Here is a 20,293-nt window from a genome sequence, read left to right as displayed (position 1 = left end):
TTTTCAATGTGAAAAAGATATAAATTATTATTTTACTGGGTATGGTTCTGGTCTGGTTCATGTAATCCTTATAGGACCCAGGTGTGCTTTCTCTTACAGTGGGTCATATTGGACCCGCTCCTGGACCTGTTACCAGCACCTCAAATAGAATCCGGGTCTGGTCTCACCTGAGACTAAACCAGATCTGACTCATTGATACCCCATATAGGGGTGCGCATCAAGCTGGCCCGGGTCTGTTTAAAAATCATATTTTTTATTTTTACAAATCGCCAATGCTTGATATTTTCACCATGTTAAATGCATCAGATTTTGTCAATTAAACTAAAAGATCTTACGAGTATAGCCAATATTTTTTCGCTTCAAAGCAAGGTTGAAGCATATCTTGAGCTAGTGGGTGACTTGACATTTTGTCTATATGTAACCTTCCAACCAAAACTGTAACTGTAAGCCCACAGAGTTTTATGCTGTCAGTACAGTGATCATAAACACGGCAGGTAGAGCCAGCGCGGTTAAGGGATTTTTTCAAGTAAAAAAAAAAACCAGCAATCTCACTTAATACCAATTCTCCGCATGGACCACATCGTCCTCCTTTGCTCGTGGCTATGGGCGTGGAGCAGATTGGGAGTTGTAGGTCGGTGTGGAGGCTAGCCAGGTGGGTCCCCAAGAAATATGTTTGAGGACCACGACGAATAAACTTTTTAAAAACAAAAGAAAAAAAAAACATAGCCGTTAGATGCCGTTCATCGCAATAACTAACGGCACTCAAATGCCCTAAGAAAGAGGGAACAACGTTAGGAAGACGTAGCCTTCACCAACTCACGCGCGGCAGGATCCGATTGGGAATGGGATCCACCACACGAGGATGGACACGTGTCAGATGCATACTGTGGCGTTAACATGCAGACAGCAGCTCCGCCACCTGCCCGAAGAGAGCTCACGATGACCGAGAAAAACGTCCGTCTATGTTTAGGGCTCCGTGGGTGACAAGGGCGTAGTTAGGGGTAAATTTTTTTTTTTTTTAAAGCCCAGTCCTAGCCCCACCCTGATTTCATATGAAATAGATTTTTATCCATTTTTGTAGTCCAGTTCAGTCCTAGCCCAACCCAGCCCTGACTAGGGATGGCAGTGGGGCGGGGGACAAGGTCTCCACCCCCGCCCCGCCTCAAGATTTTATCCTCCACCCCCACCCCGCCTCCCTAGCGAGGATGGATTTTATCCTCCAACCCCGCCTTCATCCCCGTTTCATGTCCTCCATCCCCAATTCAAACAAGGATGAGGTGGGGCGGGAAAAAGTGCACGTTCATCCCTGCCTCCACCCCTGGACGAGGATGGATTTTAACCTTTATCCCTGCCTCCATCCCCGGTCCAAACGGGGCGGGGCGGGGCCCCGCTTTCCCCAGGTCCACTGCCATCCCTAGCCCTGACTGCAGCAAATAGTTTGATTTGTCCATATAAAATAGATTTTTAATGATAATTGTAGCCATTTTTTATTTTATCTCAAAAAAAAAATTTGGGGGAGTGTTGCCCCCAAACCCTAGACTATCGCACAAATATTTTTTTTTTTTGCTACACCCCGGTTTGCCCCCACATGAATCCTAGCTACGCCCCTGGTGGGTGACGTACAATAGTACCAGAAGCAATGAACGACAATAGTCGACATCTTCATAAGGCTGTCAACCGATCAATGGCACTATAAATGAACGACATCTAAACCATAGAAAATGCACTGTTAAAAAAAAAGATCATGGGACGCCATTCATCAAACCAAAAAGAACCTTTGGCCGATTAAACTATCATTACCAACCCTGACCTCATCCGCTCTCACAGTACAGTTGAAACTAAAAGAAAGAGGGAGAGAGGAAATAATAACGAACACTATTCTTTTTTATTTTTTGATAGAGAAAGCTAAGGTTAGGCAATGTTAAACGGGTCAGCCTACTTCTTCAATAGATCAGTGCGTCATGACAGTCCTTCCTTACCATTGCAAGCCTTTTGATCGATCGCTTGCAACTGTAAAAACTTTGATAACTAAAAATGCAAGAAAAAAGAAAGAAAAAAGAAAGAATAAAGAGGGGAGAAATCGCAATCACTCTAAAGTAACCAAAACGAAGGTAAACAAAAGAAATCTCTTCGCATTTACATTCATTCATATATTTGTTCGAAGGCTCGTTACAGTTAAGATCTACAAGCTGACCCTTCAGTGTATTTTGTCAACCTAAACCAAATAACATGAGTGACCTGAAGAAATTACAAGTGACTCAAGACTTTACATCAAAGACTCAACCAAAACAAAACAGACTCTTAACACAATTGTACAAAGTAGGTTGCAGGAGAACAGACTCCTCCCTTCAAGTCATGCGCTACTCTCAACGCCATCTATTTCGTGGTAAGCCCTAAGTTCAATCGGATAGCAGCTTTTCATCCAGAATATTGGCTCCTCCCACTGCACCAGATACTTCTTTATTTCGTCCAAGTAATTGACCTTGTGACAAAGGATCTTGCTGGGACATTTCTCAGCTTATTGTGTTGTTGGAACCCTTTGTATGATTGGAGCATGTTGTGGCACACTACGTTTTGTATCCTCTTTGTCTGCATGGAATGATTTTAGGTTGCATACATAGAACACCAGGTGCACCCTAAAGTTTGAGAGTAAGTTCAGCTTGTACGTAACGTCTCAAAATTTCAACTTGTGATTTCGAAAACATTATCGAAAAAAAACCTTTCAAAGATTTAAAGTTTTCACTTTTAAAAACGACAGCGGAAGACATTTAGAAAGGAGCACAAGTCAACAATCCTGGGTACGTTAGCTGAAAGACCACCATTCACATGAACAACTACTAAAAAGAAATTGAGAAAATAATGCAATAAATTATTAATAAAATATACAGTTTATTACAAAATAAGCAATTTCCTAAAGTTCCATAATCTAAAGAAAAACTCTAAAACTCAGAGCCAAGACGCCAGCAGAAAGAAGAGAAATCTTAAGCCATATTACACCACGCCATCGACCGCCTATGAAGTCTTACTCCTCACCTGCCCATGAAATGGGTCAGTTTCATAACAAACTAGTAGGCGCACGAATAGATACGTAGAATAAAATAAAGCAGGACATTCATGAGATAAGCAGTTATTATATTAAAACAACCATTACAATTATAATTTATGCTAACAAGTGTAATATGTGCAAAAAGCTATTGTTTGAAGCATTTCAAGCAGTGTAAGTCTCAATCATCTACAACTACTCAAAAATATATTCTTTAAGTTCTGATATTAACTGGCCTATGGGTACGCATAAACGCGAAACGTAGAAACAACCGAGACCGATCCAGGGGTTTATTATGTCAGGTATTTTCATTAACCCGGATGGCTGACTAAGTCCTCTCCTAAGGGGACGGTCAGTGACCAAGAGAGAAAATTTTCAAAGGCATTCGTGGCCCATGGATGCATCCAACTTCTGCAGAAGTACCTGGGAGTTATCACCTAGGATAATTTATGGTAGTCCCAATTCTCCTAACTTCGATGACTGGGGAAGCCGAGTCTTTTGCCCATGGGGTGGTTGTTAGCAACCTATCCATAGAAGTTTTTGTACCATCCATCCCCTCCTTTGATGAACCGTGAATGTCGAATGGGTACAATGGAGGTTTCTTAACTGCCGCCTCATTCTACATGCTCTGGTCTATTAGACCCACTCGAACATCTTGCTTGTGAAGGCGAGTTGTCACCATTTATGTGATCTCAGCATTGTGCTAAATGCATGCATTGAGGTTGCTACAACCTCATCATCCAAACATCGTAACACACATGGGACATACTTGTATAAAAGTACAATCATACCTTCCTAGAGGTACGACTATGATGAGAGGGTAACAAATAATGTTTTATGATTCTTTTGGTTCATACATGACATGTATTGCTCTTTGAGCAATTGGTTTGTGGAGGCCGACATTATCTCATTGATATCTATAAGGTGTTGATTGCCCACTTCAGGGTACTTCATTACCTCTTGTAAAACTTATACTATATTGTCTTAAGGTCCGGTTACAATAGCAATTTCGTGGGTTTCTCGATGGATGACCCATCACAGTATTTCATAAAAATCAGTAATATACTTGGCATGCTCAATTAATAAGAAACAGGATGTCTCAGACAAGTCCTGGGATTGCTGTGGATTCAATAATATCTTTCGAGTAACCGACTCGAAATACACTTAGTTGCATCTAGCAATGCAAAACTAGCTCGCAAGCTTTATAAGCAGACATTCATTCTCGAGGAGTCAGCCTTGCACGAGGAAACACCTCCTCTAAAGCTTTTAATGTTTGTACCCCATTTCACACCCTTTCCAAACAGATAAAATGTGGTACGTACACCTGCACACCCTACAAGGTTTGCCTGCGGGCGGCTACAAGTTTCATCATGAAATAACAATGCGACATATATAGAAAAGTCACAACAGTGAGCAAGTACATAGACACAGTCATAGGCATTTCTGTAAAAATGAGTCCACCTATATTGCATACATTAAGCATGAAATTCTAGAGAAATAAGAATGAGGAAAACACTGACCAAACAATCATAAGTTAAATACTTCTTCAGATAAGCAGGTATGTAAAATAATTATTTTATCTCAGAAGTCTTATATTTTATTTCATTCATCCAAAATCCTCGTGCAACTTTCCCCTACTTCAGAATGTCGTGCAACTGCATGCGTATACGGGTGTAGATGATACGAGGCTCAGGTCGCGGAGCCAGAGTGGGGTTCGATGCGAAGTCTGCAAAAGTGTGAGTGTTCAGTGCTACATTATTTATCATGCGGAGAAATAGAAAGTCAGGCAGGGCATCTCCCTTGGCCTATCGATCGAAAAAGAGAGAGGCAGCAGGGGTGTGCCCCTGTTCGACGAAATCAGAAAAATGACAAGGTCGAGCCCCTGCTTGTCGACAACAGCGGGGCAACTAGGGATGAGCCCCTGTCGAAAACAGCAAGGCGGCAGGGGGCCAGCCCCTGCCGACAGCAACGAGGCGGCAGGGGTTCAGCCCCTGCCGACAGCAACGAAGCGGCAGGGGCTGAGCCCCTGTCGACAGCCACGAGACGGCAGGGGGTCAGCCTCTGCCGACAACATCGAAGCAGTAGGGGCTGAGCCCCTGCCGACAGCCACGAGACAGCAGGGGGCAGCCCCCCTGCCGACAACAAGGTGGCAGGGGCCAGCCCCTACCGACAGCCAAGAGGCGGCAGGGGGCCAACCCCTGTCGAGAGAGAGAGAGAGAGAGAGAGAGAGAGAGAGAGAGAGAGAGAGAGAGAGAGATCGGGAAGGGGGTGACAGGGGGACGACCGACCTCCTGTCGGTCGCCCGCAAGGGAGAGGGGGGTGTCGCCCTGTCGGCACTCCGGCGAACCCCCAGAGAAAAAGGGGACGACAGGGGCCCTGTAGGCCACCTGTCATGCCTTCGATAAGCACAGGGGAGGTGGGAGGTGCGGCAGGGGTTGTGCACCGCCCGACGGCCTCCCGGTGAACCCTCAAGAAGTGGGTGAAGAGGGAGGGTACGACAGGGGCCATCGGCCCCCTGTCGTGTCTTCCGGCGAGGTGACAGAGAGAGGGGAGAAGAGGGAGGAGAAGAGGGTGGAGACGGCGTACCTGGGAATAGGATCATCGGCGGTGGTCGGCGTCGTCGATCGGCGTCAGCGTGGGTCGCAGCAACGACAGCGTTGGTGGCGTGCGCAGGGAAGGAGGAGGTCGACGTGATGGGAGGGAAGGGCGGTGTGCCTCTCCTTGCCTTCCTGTAGTGCTCTTAAAGGCCTAAGGGGGGGGGGGGGGCGATGAATGGGGAAACCCTGATGGGTTTCCCTTATCCTCCGAAAATCGCAGGCGAGGTGCGACGCACAGAGGAAAGGGTTTTCTCAAAACCCTTTCTCCTGTGTCAGTTTTTTTAAAAACTCTATCAATAACGGGCCCGGGTCGGGTCCGGACCCGACCCAACCTAGGTCCGATACAATTATTATTATTTTTTTTGAACTGTGGGTTTTACATTGTACGCTAGGTTGCTCACTTTCTTGGTGACGGTGAATGGTCCCTCATACTTTCTGATCAGTCTGCGGTGTCGTCCACGAAAGATGTTTGTGCGATCTGAGTAGAATTTCACCAACACCTGGTCTCCAATACGGAACCCAACAAGACGATGGAGTATGTCCTCCCACTTCTTCATCTTCTTAGCCTCTTTTTGTAGAAATGCCTTCGTCAACGTGATCTGCTCGTGCCAATCTCGAACAAAGTGATAAACAAATGATGGACTTCCCTTCTCCTATGCGGCTAGAGTGTGCGGAGTCAGCGACTGTTGTCCCATGGCTATCTCTAATGGGTTATGGCCTGAAGACTTGCTCTTTTAAATATTGTAGCAGAATTGGACTACGTCTAGGAGCTTTACCCAATCCTTTTGAATGACGCTAACAAAGTGCATGAGGTATTGCTTCACTAATTCATTGATGCACTTCGTCTGCTCGTCGGTTTGTGGGTAAAAAGTTTTTGAAAATAACAGATCGGAATCGAGTCGCCAAAATACTTTATGTCAGAATTTGTCAGTAAATCGAGTATCGTGATCGCTAACAATGCTTCTTGGTACGCCCCAATGCTTCACCACATGCTTGACAAATAATTTTGTCATCTTCTCTGCATGGCACTCTTTAGAAGCTGGGATGAAGGTAGCATATTTAGAGAAATGTTCCACCACTATAAGGATCGAGCTGAAGCCATCTACCTTCGGCAAGCTAACATTGAAGTCCATATAAATGTCTTTTCAAAGATGTTCTAGGATAGGTAAAGGCTTAAGGAGAGCGACAGTCTTCTGGTTGGTCCCCTTGTCTTTCTGGCAGACGATGCACGTTCACACATACCCCTCCACATCATCTCTCATTTGCGATCAATAGTAACCACACTCAAAGAGTGCTAAGGTCTGCTTCTGACCTGCTCATAAAGTATCATGACACTCCTTAAGCAATTCATGATGAAGGATTTTCCACCGTGGCACAAAGATGCATCCCTCTTTAGTTACGAGGAGATCGTTTTGTAGTCAGAACCGTAGTCTTTTCTGCCTGTGCTAGAGAGACAAAGTGTTATTCTATTGTGTCCTGCTATATTTCTTCGCGGATGTGGTCTAGCAATGCGCCCTCCAAGCAAACTTCAGAAGGCTCCACCTGCACAATCGCCAATTCTGCCTTGCGACTCAGGGCATCAGCAACAACGTTGGTCTTCCTCATCTTATACTTCAAAACGAAGTCGAACTCTACTAGAAACATTTATCATCGAGTTTGCTTATGTGTCAACTTCTTCTACATCAAGAAATAGCTCGTGTCGATGTTGTCTGTTTTGAGGACGAACTAGGCACCCCAAAGATAGTGTCATCAAGTCCTAAGGCAGTGCACGATGGTCGTCATTTCATGCTTGTGTACTATGTAGTACCTCTTCGCATCATTTGGCGTTCGACAACTCTCATAGGCAATTGGATGGTCCTCCTAAAAGAGTATTGGGGCATCAAAGAGTGCTTTAGAAGGACGAATAATGTCTGCCTCTAACATCTCGTCCAGCTGCCTGCGTAGGTCCTTCAATTCAGCCAGCCTCATGCGATAAGGGATCATAACTGGGGGCTTTGCTCTAGAGGTCAATTTTAACTTGTGGTCAACCTCGCGTCTCGATGGCAGACGCTTCGGTAGTTCAGGGGCATCACTCTCTAAAACTCAGTCAACAGTGGGGCAAGGGTCGATGGCCCTATTGCTTCCACCTTTTCTTCTTCGATACGCATGGCGACTAGGAATGTCTGACCTCTAGACTTGACACATTGAAGACTTACCACCAAAAGTAAGGCACTGCAATGTGTATAAAAAGTTCGGCTTCATAATCGTCAACGAGTTGAACTTCGGCAGCAGCAACACGTTTTGGCTACGAAGAAACTCTATGCCCAAAATCATTCTGAAGTCATCTAGGGACACCACTGAGAAGTTGGCTTTGTCGACCTAACTCCTAATTTAGATAACCACATCTCTTGTTTTACCAAGGATTGGCTTGGCCTCATAATTCACCGTCTTGATGGTCCTCTAATTTGGCCCAGGCTTCAAGCTCAATCACTTCATCTCTTCCTGTGAGACGAAGTTATGCGTGACTCCAGAGTCTACCGTTGTCATAGTAGACTTTTCATTCGCAATGACTTCCGGATACATGATCTTTGTGCTAATCAACATGCTCTCGGCTGCATAACTTCTAACTGCGTTGATTGTTTGCATTACTCCCATCCTTTGTTGCATGACCTTGACATCACTACTCTTCACCTGCACTGCATTGGTCTGTCAGTCGTTCTTCACGATATGCTTTGAACATTGACTCATAATATGTCTCTCACCACAAAACCAACAAGTTATAACAGATCCTTTGTTGCCATTATTGTTCTGCTTTCTATAGTTTTGCTTATTGTCATAATGGTGTTGGGTCGACAACTCACCTTTATTGTCGTGTTGATCCTCCTTCTTGTCTCTCTAGTTCAACTCCTTCCCAGCCTTAGTTGATGGAGTGAAAAACTTGCATTGTGTATCCACTAGTCGCTCAACCGTCACATACGCATCTTTCAAAGTTTAGGGATTGCTCATTTCTACTTCGGATTGTGCTCAAGGTTGTAGTCACACAATAAACTAGTTGAGTTTGTCTTCATCCGGCATATTGGGTACGTCCAACATTAGCTTTTGGAACATCCTAATGTAGTCTTGCAAGGCTCTAATTAATGTGCTTGAGTTCTACTATCATTCGATAAGCTTGGCGTTGTGTATTCCTTGGTATAAAGTTGTTTTGTAGCTCACTTTTGAAGGCTTTAAAGGTATCAATCATGCAGTGACCCATTTTCATGTCGCTACACTTTCATTTTCAACAGGCTATAGCATCTCCGTTGAGTAGAGTCTTTGTCATCTTCACCTTGAGGTCTTCGGCCAATACATTTTGAATGTCTAAGTAGTCTTTCACATGGAACATAAAGTTTTCTATGATCTTTCAATCTCTAGAACCATTGAATTTAGCTGGCCTCAGCACATTTATCTTTGATGACCGATCATCACTTTCGTCATTGAGGGTAACTGTCTGTTACAGAGTGTGGTTCTTCAACTGAAGCTCCTCAACTTGGGTCTGAAGGGTGGTTATTGTCGTAGTCAACAAAGTAACATGTCTCATCAGCATGTTTACTTGCGCACGTAGGCTCATCACCTCATCGTTTAGTCCTTCGAACGACTCAACTGCATGTGAAATCGTTTCTTCATGCGAAGTTACTTCAGTCACCAGTTTGTTGACGATCGCGATCAGATGCTCATGGCTTTGAGGTGAACCCATCTCTTCGACGTCGGCAACTGCATTTTTTTTTGTGTTCCACAAGTTGTAACAGTGTGCCACGATGTCTTGCTCACAAATCGCAGTTTTGTCGATGCGTCTCTTGACACCAATTCTTGAATTTTTTTTTCCGATCTCGAGAACGAAATCTAATACCATTTATCAAGGGCCTACTTTAATACACTACAAGAAAACTGTTAATTAGCGACTGAAATTTACGACGGATTTTTTCTGTCGCAAATTTGCGACAGATTAGCTAGAGAAAACTTTCTTAATGAATCTGTCGCTAAGTAGCGATGAACGTTGTTTCATCGTTAATTCGTCGCTAATTAGCGACGGATTAACGACAAAATTTTTTTTGTCTCTAATTAGCGACGGAAAAATTCTGTCGCTAAATCCCTCACTAATTTTTTATTTAAACCGAGCTTGAAATTTTCTCTCTCTCCCGTTCGAAATTTAAATCGACCATGCTCGATTTAAACCGACTTCGATGATGCAGAGTGATCGCTGTGCAAGTCAGTTCATGATGGATGGCGATGATGCAGAGTGATCGCTGGAGGACGGCGACGCCGGTTCACGGAGGACGACGACGCCGGTTCTCGGAGGACGGCGATGCCAGTTCACAGAGGATGATGACACCGGTTCACGAAGGACGCCGACGCCGGAGAGCATGCCAGTTCACGGAGGACGACGACGCTGGAGAGCATGCCGGTTCACGAAGGACGACGATGCCGGTTCACGGAGGACGACGATGCCGGTTCATGAAGGATGACGACGCCGATTCACGGAGGACGGTGACGCCGGAGAGCACCGGTTCACGGAGGACGGCGACGCTGATTCACGGAGGACGGCGACGCCGGTTCACGGAGGATGGCGATGCCGGAGAACACCAGTTCATGGAGGACGATACAAGTCCGACGACGAGGCAGAGCGTTCGTTCTGTGCAATGCATGTCGGGCGCGGTATAAGTCCGGCTTATTGCTGTCGGAATACCGCCCGACAGGGATCAATTTTTTTTTATTTTTTTTTAAATTTAGCGATAGATTAACGACGAATAATGTCCGTCACTAAGTTGTCGCAAATTAGCGACGGAATTAACGACAGATAAGTTTTTTCACTAATTAGCGAGCAAAAATTCGTGATGGCCTCTATCCATCGCTAATCCGTCGCTAAACAGTTTAGCGATGGCTTAGCGACAGATAAGCGATGGATAGAGATCGTCACGATTTTTTTGTAGTGATAGGCCAGCACAACGTGACGATCCTTCCTTACCGTCGCAAGCCTTTCGATCGCTCGCTTGGAGCTGTGAAAGTTTTGATAACTGAAAATGCAAGAAAGTGAGAGAATAGAGAGGGAGAAAAATCTCAAACACTCAGAAACAATCACAATGATGGTGAACAAAAGAAAGCTCTTCGCATTTACATTCATTCACATATTTGTTCGAAGGCTTGTTACAATTGACTCTTAAAGGTATTTTTTTAACCTGAATTAAAGTATATCGGTAGCTCAAAAAAAATACAAGTGATTTGATACTTTACATCAAGACTCAATCAAAAGCAAAACAGTCTTTAGACATAAATGTACAAAGTAGATCACATAAAAGAGTCAGACCCTACCACTAATACAACCATATACCATCGATATTCATACTTGCAACATCTCAACACAAGGTCACGTACACTAAGGGTATGTTTGATGACTTGTCCATGGTTAGACAAAGTGAACAAAAAGAACAGAACAATGGTTCTATTCATTCCATAACAATTGTTCCAAGTCTAACGTTTTCAAATGTTATGTTTCAAATGTCCGTTGTTGGATGATGATGGTCGTTGTTTGATGACGATGAATAGAACAATGTTTGTCTGCTTTCGCCATTCTAAGCGGGATTTTCGTCTGAATCCGGGAACAGTGTATCAAACATACCCTAACTGTCAGATAGTAACTTCGTCCCAGTCTTAAAATACTTAAAAGACATGCCCGTTTCACATGAAACTCACTGTACTGAAACAAACCCCCAAAAAAGTTATAAAAGACTATTTTCAGTTAAATGGTATTGTGACTAATACCAGTACCCAAAGCCAAAGGTTTGCACTTTGATCGCCATGTTGCCCTACTAAACATATACAATATTTTCAACTATGACTAATCAAAACATAAAAAATGTATATTATAATTATAAATCGCATGTTTCATCATAATAAGGTTCGTGAAAACGGATCCAAAACATAAAATATGATTCAATCCAATCCGACCCGTTTGCGTCCCGGTCAGGTTAGGACCCCACACGGGAGAGACTTGGAATCAGATGCGGTGCCTTCACATGAGAGGCTGTCCCGTCCGACATAATGATCGTGTCGGTGCATGCTCTCTGTCATTGACGGTTAGACGATCCGGTTCCACCGCTTCACGCGTACACGCCGAGCCGAACCCCTTCATCTGGCTCGGCTTAAGACGCCGGTGGCTCGCCATAATGCCCACTAAATTACATAAACGCCCCTCGATTGTTCCTCTATTGCCATACTCGTCCCTTTATTCTCTTCCCTTGCGTAGTTGGAAATGCGGTTGCAGACACGGATTGCTGATATTTGTTAAAGTATGGAGAACTTCCAACAGTCTTACAGTAGGAAGTAAGGAGCGGGGAGCAGGTGTTTATGGTGAGAGAAGGGAGGCTTTTCTAAGTGTTTCTCATAAATCTGATCTTTCAAATATGTTCAGCATAGTTGATTTATTAGAAAGCGACGCTTCTATTGTGTATTTTTTTTAGACGAAAAAAAACTTGAATAATCTTTATATATACCAAAACCATTTCTTGTGGGGAATGGGTCGCTTACCCCTAGGAGTTGTTGGTCAATGTGTAGAAAAATAAGGGTACGTCAGTTCACAACTGCAAGCAGCTCAGTTGATTTGTAGCTCAGAGTCAGACCCTACTCCCCACTTTTCTTAAACACCACCACCAACTCTAGAGAGAGAAACATCCCCCATCGACTCCACCAACACACACATACGCAGGGTGGCCTAGTCGAGAGAGAGAGAGAGAGAGAGAGAGAGAGAGAGAGAGAGAGAGAGATGGGAGAGGTAGAAACGCACGCCACACTGCCTCTGTTCAGGCCAGCTGAGGGGGACAAGACACAGAGGCTGTCCGGCGAGAGACGGCCGTCGCCGGAGGAGGAGACCCGGAGGTGCCCGCGCTGCGACTCCACCAACACCAAGTTCTCCTACTACAACAACTACAACCTCTCGCAGCCGCGCCACTTCTGCAAGTCGTGCCGGCGGTATTGGACGGTCGGCGGCTCCCTGAGGAACATTCCGGTGGGCGGAGGCAGCCGAAAAAGCTCGACGCGGGCGAAGGCGAAGCCCTCCGCCCAGCAGCCCAAGCCGGAGCCCGCCGAGGAGATCGCCAGAGAGCAGGAATTCCTGACGATGGGAGCGTCCGTTTCGGATGATCTCGGCGATGACCGGCTTCTCGACGTCACCGGCACCTTCAGCTCGCTTCTCGCGTCCGGCGGGTGCTTCGGCGAGCCGTTCGGCGGGCTAGGGTGGCCGTCCGGCCTGGTTGGCGCGTGCGGTATGGGGTTCGAAGAGATGGGTATCGGGAAATCCGGTTGGGGGATGCCGGAATCCGGCGATGGAGCGCTCTGGCAGGGCCTTGGAGGCGAGGGGCTTGACGACGAGTGTTGGGGAGTGAACGGAATGTCGGATCTGGCGATTCCGGCCCCTGGAAAGAGCTTCCGGTGAGGAAATTCCGACGGGTGTGTGGAGAAACTCTGGAACTACTTTTTTGGGTGCCTTGTTCTTCACCCTCTTTCTTGTTTACATGATGATGGTTGTTTCGATTTTTTTTTTTTTGTGGAGGGGATTTGTACGTAGGGATTGTTCCGATAGGAGGTGGGATTTGGGGGTACAGAGAAAAAGGGAAAATGTGTCTGGTTTTTGGTGGTTTCATTTCTTAGTCTTCTAATTAACCATACTGTAAAATCTTCTTCCTCTTCTTCTTTTTCTTCTTCTTCGTTGGAGAAGCTTTTGAAGGTAAGTGTGATGTATGGGTCTTCTTTGTGAATTTGATTCAGTCTCTTCTTTGTCTTCTGTAATGGTTTTTATTTTTCTCCCTTCTTTTTAGGATAAAAATGAGAAATAGGGACTTTTGTGTCACAGGGACACGGAAAAGGACACCTTACGTGAATAACAACAACTACTCCTTCGTCCCAAAACAATTGGGGTCTGCCATATGAACCAACAAAGAAAATCATTATGGGGCTTCCACATGAATCCTCTCCTCCATTCATCTCTATCCAATGCCATGTCCTCGGTGAGGTTCAAAGCATATGTCTTTTCTTATCACCTCCATCCATGTCTTCTTAAGCCTACCCCCAACCTCTTTTAACTAATATATTTTTCTATTTCTCCATCCTTCTAACTGGAGCATCATTAAGCCTTCGTCGAATATGTTCAAACCACAGTAAATGATTTTTCTATCTTATTTTCAATGGATGCAACACCTACTTCTTACGTATCTCTTCATTCCGAATCTTTTATTGTATTTTCACACATCCATCTCAGCATACCCATTTAAGCTACACTCATTTTTTGAAGGACCTAATAGTCGTCCTATAAAACTTTCCCTTCAACCGCGATGGCATTCTTTGTTATTGAGCATTTTTTGCTTAAGAGCAGACTGAGCATTATATAAGAGGACACGACACCAGTATCCCTGTTGACAACTTTCCTGATGCAAATGTGGTGTTTTTTGGGAGTGGGCCAATAATATGCTGTCCAAGCACTGGGTGTGGGGTCTATTTTGGCCCAAGTGGGGCCTAGCAGGTCAAGTCTTTCGCTGAGAGGCCTGTCAAGGCAGGGCCAAGACAGCTTGGTTAGTTGGGGCATGGGCCCGATATCCAGGCCAAGTAGACCCATCCTACCAAAAGAATATGCCCTGATGGAACAGGGCTCAGCCATGTGGCTTATCTATGCCAAGTGGGGTCCATGCCAGGCAAACAAGCTGACTCTGGTTTGGTGTTGGGCCAAATCTCTGCAAGATAAGTGTGTCTGGTCACTATCCATATATTCCAGTTTATCCTATTCTTTCCAGATAAAACGGATGTTTACAAACACTACTTGGGTTGGGAAGATGCTTATTTAATGTTAATTTGCTATTGTTAATATCGTGGTCTGTGTCAAGCTGATGGCTCAGGGTAGAATCCCGCTGGGGAATGGGAATACAGTTGTTTTATCACGGTTGAAGCAACCTAAGGTTTAGTGGTTGTATCCTTCTTCTTTTTTCGATAGAGAAAGCTGGTGTTAGGTTAGGCAGACCCCCTACCAGGTGTATACTGTACCATTGAGAGTGGAACATGCAACGTCCCAACACAAGGTGACGTGCAGTAACTGCTTCTGCCAGACAAGCGGAGCCATTGTTTGTCCTCTACTTGAAGTTTTACCTCTGAAAGAGGCGGGGCACATTAAGGGTGCGTTTGTTTGTCAGGGAAAGCGCAGGTTATTTTTAGTGAAAATGTATTGACGTGCCCACAGTGACAACACAAACACTGAAAATGTGTGTTTTTGCAGAAAACTCTCGACGGGCATGCCATTTTACATGCTGGAGGTGGGTTTTCCGGGGAAACGGTTCCGGTGGAGGGGGGTCCGATTTCATTTTTGTGGTAATGGGATCCATGGAAAGGGGTGGCAAACACCCCTTAAATAACTCAATTCCCTGGTGAATGTTTTCTTTAGTCATAAAAAAAAAATTATTATTTAAAAGGTATACGGTTTTTCTTTTTTCGTTTTTTTGTCAGTATAGGGTCTAGACAATGTGTTAGTTATGCAAGTGTGCTAGAAAGGCATGGTGGTCTATATAATAAAGCAATTTGTTGAATAAAATGGATACTACACCTTCTCCACTGGCAAACATGTGAAACTGATAAGGACTAATGGATTGTGTCATAAATGTGTTTATACTAAAGTAACAAAATCAATAGCGCGACTTTTTAACGACAACAAAATAAGTCACCATTATTGGCTAGCACTAAAGGTTGCTTGAGACACTCAGGCATAAATCAAATGTATCACGTCGATAGACAGAAGAAACTACAAGTTTCATATATTATTGTTGATCCTTGTACCAAGGTGGACATTCCATTAAAGTGTCCAGCACACTGATCAAGCAAATTTTAGCAGCACTTGAACACAAATTTTAGCATCATCGAGACATCAAGAAATTAATTTCTCTATGTTCTTGCACTTTTTAATTAAAAAAATAAACCCCAAAATAGCTGAAGACCCTTATTGTTTTCATACCCAGTTACAACAAAGTGCACAACTAACACAATGAATACAGTAAACTACAGTGACCATCAATGAGATAATTGATTCTAGAGATTAAAAAAACTGAACTACATCAAAGCAATGAAATGCTACTTAACATACAAAACATAGACTCAAAATATTTAGTCATCACACTAAATCATAATCTAGACCAATGAGCAAGAACCAAACCAAATGTAGGGTAAATTTAAACATTTCGAAAATGAAGTTGGGTGCTCGACTCAAGACCAAAATAGGCAAGACAAACGAGAAAAAGAACCCACCAACAACATATTTTTTGGGAAAATAAAAGTTAGCAATCGAAATCTCCATAAAAAACCTTAGGAAAAGTAGAAAAAGTGAACACTCACCATCTATTTCAAATGAAAATTGATGTTTTTTCTTGTTTTTTGGGGATACCGGTAGAGAGTGGCATTGGAAGGATCGACATTGATGGTTTGAGTGTAGAGGGCAATGGCCTTGAAATAATTCTCGGCCTTGAAGAACCGGTTCTCTTCATCCTTGAGCGATACATTGTTCTTCATTGTGCCAGATTTGCTGCTCTCTGAATCACCCGTAGCACCACCCTCCATTTTTTCCCCTCCCCTCGGACACCCCTCTGCTTCAACTACATCGAATGAAAGACGAAAAGGGAGGAAGACAATGTTTTCTTGCGCAATGATTTCTGCTCTTTTGATATTTTTTCCCTAGTTTCAACCCCATAAATGTGTTGGGCATGGTCGATTTACGAGGAATCCATACTTGGTTCATGTATTTTCGATGAAAAAAATGATATTTGGAGCTTTGGAAATTTACAAAGATTTTGGACTGTTGATTTTTTGAAACATATATAAACTCGCCTATGTGTCAAAATCGAGAAATATTCTGATGCATAATTTTATGGAAAATAAAGGTTGCAACTGAATCCAAATATCATCATTACAATTAGGCTGGCTTTCATGCATCATAAGCAAATCAAGTAACGAAAGACATCAGTAACTATCAAAACTGCTACGTCTTTATACTTTCAGAGCTGTCATACGAGGGTAAGTTTCTTATTCTCTAAGTTTATTTTTTTTTCATATAGTATAGTGCTTATCATGATGATTAATAAATTCTTAATTTGTTGTTTACAGACTGAAATAGATGGATATGAACAGATGGTGAGTGCATTCTATAAACTAGCGGATCGTCTTCATACCTCTAGAGCTATCACATACGAGGGTAAGTTTCTTATTCTCTTAGTTTAAATTTTTTATATAGTATAATGCTAAGTATGTTTGATTTAATAGATTCTTAATTTGTTGTTTGTAGACTGAAATAGATACACAAAAACTTATGAAGAGTGTGTTCTGTAAACTAGTGGATCATCTTCGTACCTTCAGAAGTATCATACAAAAGTTTATTCTCTAAGTTTATTTTTTTTATATAGCATAGTGCTAAATATGTTTGATCTAATAGATTCTTAATTTGTTGTTCGCAGTTTCAAATCGATGGATATGAATACTAGTGTATGTTTATATTTGAATTGATGTTTGAAGTGTATACTTATATTTGAATGGATGTATGTTTAAAGATATTTGAAGTGTATATTTGAATGGATATATACGTTTGAGGATGTTTGGCATGTATTAATTTTTACCATAATGAGATGTTGAAGTTAGTTGTGAAATTGATTATATATATAAACTGATTTTAAATATATATAAACTCATATATATATATATATATATATTTGATGTTAATATCATCTTGAATGTGAAAAGATGTTTTGTTAATGTTAGCTTTATGCTTTTTGAAATTCTCTTAGAAGTGCAAAAAAAGATTGAAAGCATGACTAAGCCTTCAATCATAATGTAATTAAAATATCTGTAAGTTATCAAACTGAATTCTCATACTATTATCATCATCATTAACATTGTCATAATTATTTTTATTTTTATTTTGAATTGTCAAATTATACTCATTCTTGAAGTGTGTTCGTTGTAAGTTTTGAGAGGATGTAAGGGAGGGGGGTTAGAGAGGATGTATATTTAAAGTTAAATGATTGAGAGGGTTGGAGAGGATGAATGTACGAGGAGGTTGAGAAGTGCATATTTATATTTGAATGTATGTTTCAAGATGTATAAAGACTAGTGTATTTTTATATTTGAATTAATGTTTAAAGTGTATGCTTATATTTGAATGGATGTATGTTTATGGGAGTTGGAGATGATGAATATTTGAGGAGGTTGAAGAAGTGTATACTTATATTTGAATGTATGTTTTAGGATGTACACACACTAGTGTATGTATATATTTGAATTGATATTTGAAGTGTATGTTTATATTTGAATGGATGTATGTTTAAAGATGTTTGAAGTGTATATTTGAATTATATTTATCGTTTTGTTTAATATAATGTAAAAAAAATAAAACTAAAATAAAAATTTTAATTTTTCAAGTTTAAGGTCTATAACGGCAACATTCTTGTGTTGTTGTTATCGGCCTTAACCTTATGTCGCCATTAGAACTTGTAATGATGAGTTAATTTTTTCCATTACCGTCTATAACAGCAGCACATAAATGTCATTGTTATAGGGTATGTCGTTGTCATTAGGTGGGTCGCCGCTATTGGTGTTTCCAGTTCTGACGAAATTCTTCACCAATGTTGGGTCACTCATTAATGATGATCTATGCCACCATTATTATTCAACTGAGACAAAAAATTGATGGTCATTTTTTATCACTGTTATAAACTTATAGCGGCGATAAATAGGACAATAGCAGTGAGAAAAGTCACTATTATTGGCCCGCATTCTTATAGTGTGATATCTCTTGGGATACGTAACCACCTTATTGGATGGTTGGGAACTTTAGATGCTTAATGCCACCATCCTTTGACGTAGATCCACATCTCATTGATCGACATGGCCGACATAATTGGTGGTCACGGCTGTCAAGCTTAATAAATTGATGTTTAGATCTGAGGGGTAGCTTAGTTAGAACGAGCCTCTGCTATTAGATAGGCAACCGGGGTTTGATTCCCATGGGCGTTGTTCTCCTTGTGAAAGCTGAAGTCGGTGGGTCCGTGGGGTTAAGGGTTGCGCCCAGGTTTACACCCCTTTGGGGTGGTTTTTTTGTTCCTATAAGAATAAAAAGTACACGTGCACAAGCAAGTCATACCTGACCCACAAGGGTTCTGCACACCTGGCTAGGTGGGTCAGCTTAAAGATGTTCAAGGTCAAGGGCGTCACAAGCTCGATACCAGAGGTGTGTTCTTTGTTGCAATGCCGAAGAGATGGAGAGACTTTCTTGGTAGGAAAGAAGGGGGTACCCAAAGGTTTTATACACACTGAGGTGGGGGTGGTGATAGGCCACATGAGCTCATACCCAACTGAATTGCATGGGTGGTTTCCTTAGTTATGCTTGCTTGCACTTAACTCCTGTTTTTGGGGCAATGCACTTTTGGTTCAAGATGCGCCAATTTGTAAGAAAAATACGCGCACAATCTTATCTTGTGTTTGTTTCATCCTTTGTGTGAAAGCGACCTGTTTCGTATGAAAATGGTCTGCTTTCTCTTGTTTTGGGATTACACGAATGCCTCTTAAAGGACACATTTGTTTCACTCTGAATTGTCATGAAAATGCTCATTTTCGTAGAAAATGGGTCTTTTTCCATGGTCACTGAAACAAACGGGACTGAGATAGAGAGGTGATGCATATGAACCATGCCTCCCCTCCCAATGAGCAGGCATTTTGCCATGAGAGAGTGCCTTTAGCATAAAAAGTCTTTTCTGAATATTCCTGTGTAATAAACACAAAATAAGGGCACATATGAAAGTGAAAAAGAAATCTTACATTGGAAAGGAAAGGTTACATATGAAAAGTTCTCACATAAAAAATCTTTTGTTTGTATGCCATGTGAAAGTCCAATTAAGAGAGAGAGAGAGAGAGAGAGAGAGAGAGAGAGAGAGAGAGAGAGAGAGAGAGCTTGTCATATGGAATGTTTAATCTCAAAATATGGAGAAGTTTTTCATATGAAAAAACTCAGATTTTTTAGAGATTTTTCATACGAGAATTTTTTTTGCTTCAAATAATTCAAAAAATGTACCTTTTTCTTTTCCACACACGTATTTCCCTATAATTTTCTCACTGCCAAATGTGACCTGCATTGTCTAGAAAGGTAAGATGACTTAGTTTAAAACAATAGTTTCTAGAGCAAATCCTGTATGCCAAACAACAATGCATTAATTGGGATGTGAGAAATGACTGTTCAAAGAGATATGTGAAGTGTGAAGCATTAAATAAAAGTGGATAGGGAAATGGGATTTATGTGGAAGGTGTAGTGGATGTGATGTAGACAAGCATGCATGTGGGTCCAAGTTGGCTTATCTCAATGATCAATTAAGCAATCCAATTATTTAATTTAATTGCACTAATTAAACACAAGAACATGAAAGGAGCTAACCTAACAAGATCTGTTCAGAGATCTTGGGAGTAGGGGTTCAATCGGGTCGGATTCCGGTGGACCTTGCTAAATCCAAATCTGAATCCAAAATACCAACAATAGATCTGAATTAGATTCGAGAATGTTAGATTGAATCCGAATTTGAAATCCATGTGGTAATACTGGATATGAAAAAATGGAACAAAACAAATTTTTTAC

The 20,293-nt window shown here is 42.3% G+C and overlaps 1 protein-coding gene across 1 annotated transcript; it reads left to right on the top strand.

Moving 5' to 3' along the window:
- Nucleotides 1–12,335: 12,335 nt before the first annotated feature.
- LOC149847890 (uncharacterized) lies at nucleotides 12,336–13,406 on the top strand. The gene has a single exon (XM_090009687.1). It carries the CDS (start codon nucleotides 12,416–12,418, stop codon nucleotides 13,082–13,084), a length of 669 nt encoding a protein of 222 aa, XP_089865813.1. The 5' UTR covers nucleotides 12,336–12,415; the 3' UTR covers nucleotides 13,085–13,406.
- Nucleotides 13,407–20,293: the final 6,887 nt, after the last annotated feature.

Source organism: Nuphar pumila, chromosome 1 (genome assembly GCF_984573655.1).
Source record: "Nuphar pumila chromosome 1, dmNupPumi1.hap1.1, whole genome shotgun sequence".
NCBI classification, from domain to species: domain Eukaryota; kingdom Viridiplantae; phylum Streptophyta; class Magnoliopsida; order Nymphaeales; family Nymphaeaceae; genus Nuphar; species Nuphar pumila.
This window is presented reverse-complemented; position numbering and strand designations above follow the sequence as displayed.